The following is an 11,670-nucleotide window of genomic DNA, read 5'->3' as shown; positions in this document are numbered from 1 at the left end:
AAACTAAAGCTCCTAAAATAACCTGCATTTTACGCCTGAACTTCCAGGTTTACTTTAACTGGTTCTCTTGTCTGTCATGAATCCCCCCGTCTTCCTTCACCTCCAAGAATCTCAACAAAATCACCAAAACATCATGATAGGTGATTCAACTCAGAAGCATTGTGTCCTCATTCTGCAGGTGAACTTGAACTCAAATAACTCAGTAGTATTTCTAAAGACTGACTAACACCTACTGTAAAATAATCACTCAACCAACGATGAGGAAATATCTCCTCACTTGAGTTTTGTTTTATAACTAAGCACTGGGCATGCGAGTGGAATAAGTATTATTGGTAATGGCCACCTAAAGTCCTCCTCTGGGATGTGTGAGTGTGCAGCTGTTGTGTTTATGTTTGTGGTCTTGTGTACTTAGATACATCAGCATGATTTTGGCTGAGAGTTCAGATCCCAATAGGGCCACAAATGCTGCAAATAAAATCATTACACCATATATCATTACATTAATAGCTTCTTTGGCAGCAGCTGAATATAAATGTTGCATGTGCACATTTTTATATGATTCTTTAACACTTCTGCATAGTCTTTGTCGGAGCTGATTTCACACTGCCTTTTTGTATTTATAAGGAATATAAGGACGGATATTTTGTGCAGGAATGTAATCTTGACTTGTGAGCGGTGACATTTTCTGCAAAGCATCAGAAGCTGCAGAGAAGACACAAGACTACACCTGAATGACTGACAGGCTGAATTTATAACTGTGAAATGGTCCGTCCTTATAGCAGCACCTTTTCAGGTGCCGTCACATTAATGCTGTTAATGTTATGCTGTATATAAAAATATAAATACACATTATTGCACAAGAAAAAATAGATTTTGTACAGATATATTATAAACTAAAATATGTGACATAATTAAGTACAAAATGTAGTTTTAATCCGTATTTGCACTGGTGCTGTTGAGAGCTCAGTTTGGCCGTTTTATCAGAGTGAAATGAATTTCTGTCTGCAGCCAAAATTCACCTGCAGCAACAGCAACAGCAGCAACAGCAGCAGCAGCAGCAGCAGCAGCAGCAGCAGCAGCAGCAGCAGCAGCAGCAGCAGCAGCAGCAGCAGCAGCAGAATGTCAGCGTTTTGCTTTAGTGTAGCTGTAACGTCTATAAAAAGAAAGCACCTAACAGAAACCCACTCTTCTCAAAGTGAAACATTGTGTGGATAACTGCCTTCTTTTCCTTGCCTCTTTTTTTCAGGTGACCTAACTTATAGCGGCGACATGTTGCCAACACTCCCGTCAGGTTTCTTTCTTTCTCACCCTCTGCTGCTGCTCTGTCATTTTCTGTTTGCAGTGTGACAGAACCGCCTCTCCCCCTGAAAGACGCTTTAACAGAGAGGCAGAGGACTGGGCTGGTTAAAGCAGTTTTTCACATGACAGAGGAGCTGTTTTTGGAGTTGGATATAAAAAGACGACTGAAAAAAGGCGAATCTTATACGTACAGCACATATGAAATGTATGAAGTCATTTCTTTAAGGTAAGGTGTTTGTGCAAAGGTCACAGAGTTCAACCGCAGTCCATATGGACTTGCTGTCGGAGCATGTGAGCTATCTGGTGTCCTGATACTGTTTCAGTAGGATAGTCCTGTATGCAAAGAAGCCCTTGCACTTATTGCTTATTATCATTTCAGATGTTATAAACTCTATTTACAGATTCTACATAAGATCAATCAATAAATCAATACATCTTTATTTATATAGCGACAAATCCCAACAAATGTCATCTGTAGGTCTAGAACGTACTCTATGTTCTATTATTAACAAAGACCCAACATCAAGACAGGATCAGATCCAGTCCCATCTTACAGACAGGACTCAGTCTGATCTCATCTTAATCCACTATGAGCAGAGCACTTTGCAGCATTTAGCAAGTTACAGTGGCAAGGACAAACTTCCTTCAACAGGCAGAAACCTCCAGCAGGACCAGACTCATGTTAGACACACATCTGCTGAGACCGAGTTGGAGAGAGGGATAGAGGGAGGTGAAGAGAAAGAGAGATGATAATAGTGGAGAGAAGGATAGTAGAATCTGTAAATAGAGTTTATAAGTAGCCTGGATTTTAGTATGGGAAGGGCCCTTACTTCTCTTTGTAGTAGGTTTGCTCCTCCACTAGCATTGAACAGTCCTGTTTCAGCAGGCTTTTGTGTAAACAGGAAAAAACAGTCAGTATAGAGAGCAATGTGGGAAGAACACAATCTCCTGAAATGACACTCCAGCTCCAGTGGAAAATGAACCTTTTCATACAGATATCTGCATGTGAGTGCAGCTAACTATTCATTCTGGATAAATATATTTCAGCATAAATAACAAAATGACTCGACTATGTGATGCAAAAGACGAAACGTGACTTTCTGGAATGCATAAAAGTTGATTTGTCTGACCTCCATCCAAAAAACAGCATTTTAAAAGTTGTTATCCTACACAAAGCTTGCACCTTTGCATTTGTGCTTTTTATAAATGTGTATTATAATGATGTTCTTTCAGCAAACTTAACTGCAAGTGATCCACAAGATTGGTTTCTTTTTTTGGGTTCATGCTAGGGATGTAACGTTTCATCCACTACATCGATCTGTGCTCGGCAAGTTGGCCTTCCAGACGACATATATCGATGTAACATCGTTTTAAAAGGTAATAAATCGATTGTATCCATACTAGGAAATAACACATTGGATTTAAGCACGGCAGACTTTATATGGATGTGTGTTTTTTTACACTTTTAATGATAAAGACATTAAACGTTACTCAATTAAGGCTGCCTGTCTGTGACGTCATCGCCACGCGCCAGCAGACAACAAGACATAGTGGATGGCAGAGGAGAAGCCGGCGAGCAAGAACCGATAAAGCCACCATTGCGGTCCAGCGTGTGGAAACACTTTGGCTTTTGCAAAGACAGAGATGTTCTAAATAAGTCACTCGCTGTTTGTATGATATGTAAAGGTCAAGTAAGGTTACCACGGCAACACCAGCAATCTATCCAACCACCTACTAAGGCACCATGGGATTTCACACAACGCCGACCGTCCAGGCACCTCTTGCAGCGTTCATCAAGGTAACATCAGCTCTGCAGAAGCCTCAGGCCTCTCCAGTATGTTTAGTCAGAGACTAGGAGAAAATTCGGTTCAGGCCAAAAACATCACAACAACAACAGGACTCTAGGACTGTGCAGTGTCAAGGTATTTATTTCACAGTCACACTGGTTGAATTTTTGGCTAAAAAGTTACTGAATTGATTTCAAGTCACTGAATCGCTTCGGATCGTATCGTTCTAAATGAACCAATATCGTCCTTTAATCATATCGGCAACCCCGAATCATGATACGAATCGAATCGTTCTTATAAAGAATCGTCACACACCTAGTTCATACTGCTACAGTGAGCCGGTGTAAGACCTCGGTGTAACTTACTATTAACAGTGAAGCTGAGACTCAGCAGAAACAGATGAACAGGCACTCCTCTGTGGGATGTAATGAGCTGAGAAATGACGGTGCTTCATTTTCAGGCATCTCAAGAATTTCGCACAAAAGATGCACCTAACAGGCGACTTGGCTGAAAGTTGTTGATGTCCAGCCACCGGCAACACCTAAAGGCCACAAAGAAGTCGATACCAGACAATGGCCAGTAGGTTCTAGTAATGTGGGTGATGGAAACACTTTTATTCAACAAATAAATCAGATTCATTTTCAGATTGAGTAACTGAACCTAAAGGTACGCCTGCTGTAAGCTCTGTATGCTGCTTCTCCTGTTGGATTTATTGTCATTGCAAATCATGCTTGAGAAGTGCTCTTGTCTCCACCCGTGCGGTACTCCAAGTTGGATTAAACAAACACTACGGATCAAATCAACACTTTTTGTGGCAGAGCTGTTTGGACTGAGAAAGCAAGCTTCTTTGTAATTATTAGCTCGGGCAACCACACAGAGACCTACAGGGGAGTTCAGACTTGAGCTGTTAGCAGTCATACACACACTCACACACGCGCACACATACACACACTCAAAAAACAACCACACATGCATCATGGGCACAAACACTCCAATCATTTGTATCTTGAAGTCAGGATCAAATGATGCCTGGTAAACTGTGTAACGATCACAGGGATGATCAACAGCTCCTCCGTCTCTCTCTCTCTCTCTCTGCGTCTCTCTCGCGGTTGAAGGCCCACACCGTTCACAAACAACCTCACGCTAATTTGGGATGAAAAAGAAAATACTGACTTGCAATATTTTGCTGGTATACCACAGATTTTCAAGAGACCACACATACAGCAGTGAAGTACCACCCACTCTCATTTGATGAAATTAGGTTAGGAAGGAGCCTGTTCTGTGCTTTCCTCCTTTGTGAGAGAAGAGCTCATGGTGTGGAAATTAAGAGCCTGTATGTGCCTGTGTGAGCCAATGTGCGCGTCTGTGTTTGTGTGAGTGTGTGAGAGGCTGACTAATCCCTCCACAGAGCTGAAACGAGTTAAAAACACATCAAAGGGAAGCTTAACCTCTGTGAAACCTCACCGGGTTTTCAAGAACAACAAATGATCATTCTCCTCATTGTTTCCAGGGGGACTCTTTTCACCGCTGCGCCGCTGACTTTTCCCTCAGTCCTGGGAGTTTTCAAAAAGCCTGTGGTTTCATTTTTAATGACTGCGCCGTTTGTGCAAGAGAGAGAGTGTGTGTGTGTTTGCCAAAGAATATAAATGCCTGTAGATGTGTGAGTGGGAGCATGCATGTGTGTTTGCAGATAAAAGAAGGGTATTTTTGAGTGTGACACGGCAAATGAGGAAAACCAAGCTAACAAGGACATGCAGCTCGACTCTGAATCATTAAAATGTACGACATCCTGACCGGCTATACAACAGCTATGTATGTACAGGAGCAATGGAGGATGAAAAGAAGGGGTTTGGAAGACAGGTGGGGGGAGACAGTGTGCGAGGATGACAAGATGAGGGAGCCAATTGTGGTCTGAGACCTGCTTTCGGAAGAATTCTCATTATCACAGTATAATAATGCTCCTTTTCTTTAAGTTCACATATTTGCATGATTCATTTCTTAGTTTTTGCGTGTGTGTGTGCTCTTGTTAACCACAATAAGAGCTGTTAGTCACCTGTAGAGACGCATGAAAAGACAGCAGGTCAAGAAGGTGTGAGCGCGCCGTCGTCTCTGTTAAAAACACATTTAAATGACTTAAGAGATGCTTTTACTTCTTAGTAGTGTTTGCCTCTGCAGTCATTTAAAACTCTTTGAATGTATTGCCAGCGTGTGGCGTGTCTACCTGATAGCATAATAAAATTGTTGGCACATGACAGATTAAATCAAAGTGTGGAGAAACGTACAGCCGCTTAGAAATCTATCTGCTTTTATTTTAAGTCTTTCCAACAGAAGCTCGAACACGACAGTGAGTAAAATCAATAAATATATATTTTTACAGCATCTACAATAACAATAACAACATGTAGACAGTCATCCACAGTTATCCACAGAGAAGCACGCAGATATTAATGTGCTCACGCATAAAGACACACATGGCGCCCAGCTGCAGCGTAATCAGAGACGTGTAACTCCATTTACATCCAATCTGAGGTATGTCTGCGGATACTGATGATGTGTTGTCCGTCATTTATCCAAAGCATGACTCTTTCTGGAGTAAGACAAATAACGCTGCAGACTGATTACAGATCACCAGCTGTGTTGCTGGTTTAAAAAGAAGTGCAGAGAATAAACTCCTTTAGTGCTGAGTGCTTCGGTTTCATCGTAAAATAACAGCAGCTTGAAAAGTTAGAGCTGGTGTTGTATGCTACCTCTGCTCTGAGTGCTGCAACATGATGAAATCAGTAGTTTTTTTATGTTTCAAGGTATAAGGGAAATGTTAATTTGTTCTCGGGATAAACGCCCTCATGGTATAGGAGTAGTGATCATTTTGATGATTTCATAAAATTCCATCATTCGCCGCTTCTCAAGCCCCCTTTAGGCAAAAAGCACCCTGGGACTTGACTTTGACCTGCAGGACATTAACCTCATACCGTGCGAGCTCCCTGGTGAGCAGCTGCAGGTCAAAAAGTCATGACAGGTCAAAGTCTTCAGGGGGCTTCATTTGATCAGGTCCCTGCTCGTGCTCCCAGACCGAGCATCTTCCAGAGAGCCAGTCCGCCTTTCTCCGGAACACTCCACCCAAAGCCTGTGACTCACCTGGTCCCACAGGCCCCGGCTCCACTCGGCACAGAATGGGTTCGAATGTCCCTTGTCGCCGTGTCCAAGCTTGGGGAAGGTGGGCGGCGGTAGGATGAGGGTAAGGAGGTGGAGGGAGGAAGTGGGCGGGCACTGAGGGAGAGAGGGAGGTGGATGGAGGAGCGGTGCTCATCTGCTCGTCCACGTATGGACCTCTCCTCCTCCAGCTGCCTACGCAAGCGCTTGTTCTCTCTGCTGAGGGCGTTCAGCTGGGGGAAGAAAGACAGCGGAGACATATGCATAAAGACAAAGACTGTAACATGTAGAGAGACCTTCAGGTGTGATGGTCACACAGAAGAGAGAGGAACCAGATTTAAGTTCAGAGTTTTTAAAGATCTAATTTATTCAGTTTGATCAGCAGAATAAAGAAAAAGGATAAAGTGAAGTTTGCAGTAAATATCAACCATCACAAGTCAACAGCTATCAAGCCCATGATGTAGCTGACATCCCATTACCGGCTTAATTCATCTTTCACAGTTACTTTCATGCCTGTTGGAAAAAAAAGGAATGCAAATGGAAAAATTGCGAGCGGGATTCAGGAGAGTATTGTGTTCACAGTTTGAAATGGTTGCAAGTGGGAGTCATGCGACGGTGTAAATTTCGACATGAAAACAGCCAATTTGAGCGATCATTAGAGGTCGATTTGACACAAAATCACCCGTGACTCAAAACAAATCGCACATCGTCAGAACATGATTGGGCCCCCTGAAACACAATTACAGAGCAGCTAAATTGAGGGTGTTTTATTTTTATGACAAGGACATTTGGGTAAAAGCAAGGGAGGAGTGTGAGTTAAAAAGCAGCTTTAAATGCGAAAAAATATTAGCATTTACATTTGTTGTACAGCGTGGTAATTATATGCAAAATGTGCCAGACTGCAAAGTGTAATAAGGCAGATAAAAGAGAGGACAGGGTTTGAAATCATGTATTTTTAGCTGTGAGAAGACGAGTAAAACAAGAAATTAAAGGATGGAGAGACAAGGAGACACATCGGGTAATGACAGTTGCACTCATCCACATCTGTTTTTCATCGCGCGTGTGTGTGTCTGTGTGTCTGTGTGAAAGCTGTGGTTAAAGAATGATGTCACATTGACATGTCTGGCCATGTGTGTGTGTATGTGCGCACAAGTGTCTCAGTGTGTGTTAGTGTGAGAGAGGAACACGAGCGGAGATGAGACAGACATGTTTCCGGACTTTTCTGCTAATGTTACCCTTCCAGACATCACACACACGCACGCACACACACACGCACGCACACACACACAGAAACCTGCTTTTTAAATCTGAGCAAATGTATTAAATAGTCAGATCTGAGGCTTAACCCTGGAAGAGCCAATGACATGTTGATGTGTCACAACTCTCCTAAGACGCTTACAGAGAATTTGCCAGATTCGACGGGCAAAATTCCAACAACGTGTTCATTTTATGTGACGCCATAAGCAATAGAGCGCCTTGATGAAAAACACTGAGGTTGACATTTATAATTAACCGTATATTCAAAGAGACCTGTTTAATTTTCCTCCTCTTTGGATGCTCAGGATGCTTCTCTAATTGCAAGAGAGAGGGGGGTGAAATTAGAAATCACAGCTTGTCTCCTCAGCCCTCACATACTGCGGGTGAACTGGTGTGCATATGTTTGGATGAAAAGGATGTGCATGAATGGGGGGGGAGAACAGAAAGGGAAAAAAGACAGAGTGAAAGACGCGGAGGGGGTACTGCTGCACGCGGGTGTTCAGTTGAAAAGCTGGGTTTCAAGTACTTATAAAAATTAATGAAAATAAAGAGCGAGGGAAGCTTCATCGTGACAGCGAACGTTAAGGAAATGTGTTCTCGTCAGCTGAAAAAGTTCCTCAATTTTGAGCTCTGTTGTCAGAGGATAATTTGTCGACTGAAAAGTTTGTGAATTTTGGAACCACCATCGCTTAGAGGAGGGGACACTGGTGAGCTCTATCTCTGCATGAAAGCATGAAACAACCTGGCCACTGTCTGACACTGAAGCACAACAACACCTCTTCTCATGCTAATCAGCTCTTCAGAGGATCTTGTTTTTTTTTTCGCCCCACGTTATAATCACCCCAGTTGATGGAAAAATCACTTAATTCGCTTCTGATTTTGTGTGACATTTCAAAAAGTTTGCGTGAAATCTGCCTGACAGTGGGATGGAAATCACGAGTGTGTGTGTGTTGTTATAGCGGGTGTTAATATGCGCCTGTGGGTGAGCGAGGAAGACGCGATCCAGTTTGTGTCTGTGAGTGAATGAGATCTGAAGCAGAGACACAGAGCCGATTTATAACCAGACGCCTTTCACATAGATAAACTGAGACGTCCCATTCAGCTTCTTTACTGATATCTGTGTGTGTGTAAGTGTGTATGTAAGTGTTCCAGTGTGTGTGTTCGGTGGACAGTGAAGGAAATAGCTTTGTGTAAATGACCAGTCTATATCCCATCCTCTCCACCTGTGCTCGTATGTTTGTGTGTGCAGACTGTCCAGGCTGGATCGATATGTGTAATGATTCACACTAGAGATTAAGAGGTGCTATTACACACCTGACCTGCTAAACAACACCTCTCTCTTACTCTCCGTCTCTCTCCTTCCTCTGCCTCATACATGCAGCTAGTGCCATCTGCTTTTTCACAGAACACAACACTACATAAAAACTTCAACAAGTTCCAGCTTTCGTCGTAGCCCGTCAATCAGCGGGCCATTCCACAGACGAACAAAAGTCGGGTGAGCCGTTCCCCAGGCCCTGGAGTTTTTGGAGAACTGAGGGGGCTGAGGAGTACTTTTGATTTGTCTCTCCTTTGGTGATTTGTTGACTCTTGTGAAGTTCAACACAAGTAAAAAATGTCAGCTTTTCCTCAGAATATTCCTCTGTGTTTTTTCCCCCCACATTGTTTTATCACAGCGGGCCATTTCCCTACGCTGTCACGGAGAGATCAGCGCGCCTGTATTGATATACATCCCTCTCTCAGTCTCATGAAAGGGAAATCATTTACCGGTGGAAAGAAACGTCACTGCTTTTTCCCGATACGATTTGTCCCCCCTTCCCCACGCTGCGTGCACACCCCCACCCTCTCTGCCGACTTTCACTTTTATCGTAGGAAGAGGAAATGGATGTCTGCGTGCGCCTGTGTGTAAGTGCGTGTGTGTGTTTGAAGTTGGACGCATGAAAGCTTCCTCTTCTGTGTGAGCTCAACAGCAGGTGGGCCGGTGTGTGGGTGTGTGTTTGTATCTGATGGGTAAAAGGACTGCAAGGACCTGGTGTGTGTGTGTAAGTGTGTGTGTGTGTGTGTGTGCTTACTTGTTGATTTAGCATTCCGACGGCCTCTAGGTTGCTCCACAGTCTGGTCTGGATGTCGTTGATTTTGTAGAGGTTTCGAGCCACACAGCCCTGCTTCTCCAGGCTGTAAAACAAACACAAACATGAGAAATGATCTGCTCATCAGAAAGTCTTTGCACCTGCAGTCGATTCAGAAGCAGAAAATAAAACTTTACTCTCCAGCTGGTGTCTGATACTCACTGTTCTGTTCAATAAAATACATTTGGAGCACATTTTAAAATCTGATATCTCCGTACAATCGTCTGCATCTCAAGACAAATCCTTTCAATCAACTGTCCTCAGAATCTGGGACATAAAAAAGTTGAAGTACATCATCTTCATTATAACCGTCTTCATTATAACTTATTACTAAACTCAAAGATGGGTGAGCAAATGGGTTCCAGGAATCATTAAATTATATATGAAAGCGCACATAAAACCGGGAGAAAAAGTACAAAAACAAAACGAACGCAACCGCAGCCAGGGAACATTAAGAGTACAAGAAGCCATTTAAGATTTTAACTGTTTATTAAAAACGTTTGGGGAAATGACAAACAAATGTTGGGGTCTGCTATCTCCAGACTCAGGGCTGACTAAGGAATGTCTATTAAATTAACGACGGTGGATAATGGTGCTCTGTGCGGGCTGAAGAGCTCGCTGCCCCCGCTTTACGCTCTTTCTTTCATGCCCCAGTGAACCTGTCCAGTTAGCATTCGGAGAAAAAAACCCTTCTAAATACTTTATTGAAGACTTCTTAGCCCATTAAAGTAGCACTGTACCTCCCCTATGTTAATTTTCTTGTAAAAGAGCAAGCTGGGATTTGCTATCAGAGCGGCGGATGGAAAGACGGTCCCGTTTTGCTTCAGTTGAGAAGACGCGCATGCTCATCCAAATGCTAATAAATGGCATCATTGTTCCTGTGGAAGGGGCTGAGATGACACACATACACACACACACACACACACACACACACACACACACACACACGCTTTCATAGAAACTTTTGGCCCTATTAGCCGTAACTTAAAACATTTAAGATCTGAGGAGACACTTGAGGGAGAGGCTAATATGTGATGTGACATATTAGCCTGAAAAGTTTATGAGCTTCATTAGTGGGACAGTAGCTTCCACGTATTCGTAACCATCCATGGTAGACTTCAATCCAGACACGATAACAACAACGCAACTATAGTGGCAGTAACACCAACGAAGAAGAACGACTGCTTAAAAAGTTAATGATGAAACCTTGAGCTACGACGCACAGCTAGGGCTCTGAATGAAACATTGTTCTATGCAATGAAAGAATAAACATGAAACCAGTCACAGCTCAGCTCTGATAATAAAGAATCCTTTATGTGCAGCCGTATCTGTCACCACCATCACTGTTTTAATCATAAATCAATGATGGAGACTAAATAAAAACATAAAACAAATAAATAGATACTTATTTACACGTATGTACGGATGAACTGTGAGGAAATCTTATTAAAGAAATCCATATGTACTCCCTCTGACAGAACATAATCTGCCTCGCTGCCTTTCAACCAACAAAATAATTAAGCTTGTCCGATGTAAGCATTTTTTTTCCAGAAACCTCATTTCCTGAAAATGACATTCATAAAGTGAACGTAATTGCAGCTGACCCTTCTGAATCTTTTAATTTCACACCATAATGATGATACAAAGAACATTAATAAGAAGAAATGCCGAAACTTCCTTTGATCTTTAAAATTATAAATGCTTCTGAAAAGATAAATTCCATGCATTTCTGCTGCGGCGACTGAAAAACATTAACTTTATGCACCAGCCAACTCCATAAAATCCACAGCGTCACATCTCCCCAGATTCCCCCCATGATTTAAACTCTTTGCTGGATGTTAATGTGCTCCTCAGCAGATCATGAAACATCATCGCAGCTGAGACAACTGTGTGAGATTTATGCACCCGATGAGAGGAGGCAGCGATGCGCCGAGCACTTGGCACGGCGCCCGTGTAAACATGTGTTCCTGTGTTTACACGCAAACACGGATGTGTGTAATTAGCAGCCTAACCCAATCAGTGTGTGTCTAATTACAGTCATTAGTGTCAAA

At 42.7% G+C, this 11,670-nt stretch overlaps 1 protein-coding gene across 1 annotated transcript in view; it reads right to left on the bottom strand.

Moving 5' to 3' along the window:
* Positions 1-5,396: 5,396 nt before the first annotated feature.
* The window catches only part of LOC117829367 (trichohyalin-like), a 151,585-nt gene continuing 145,311 nt past the window's right edge, over positions 5,397-11,670 (bottom strand). The window contains exons 26-27 of the mRNA XM_034706999.1: positions 9,563-9,665; positions 5,397-6,469 (exon numbers count right to left, since the gene is read on the bottom strand). Of these exons, the coding sequence (XP_034562890.1) occupies positions 6,218-6,469; positions 9,563-9,665 (355 nt within the window). The 3' untranslated portion in view covers positions 5,397-6,217. The remainder of the gene's footprint in view (positions 6,470-9,562; positions 9,666-11,670) is intronic.

The sequence above is a fragment of the Notolabrus celidotus genome, chromosome 17 (assembly GCF_009762535.1).
Source record: "Notolabrus celidotus isolate fNotCel1 chromosome 17, fNotCel1.pri, whole genome shotgun sequence".
Lineage (NCBI taxonomy): Eukaryota > Metazoa > Chordata > Actinopteri > Labriformes > Labridae > Notolabrus > Notolabrus celidotus.
The sequence above is the reverse complement of the archived record's forward strand: the minus strand, read 5'-3'. Positions and strand labels throughout refer to the sequence as shown.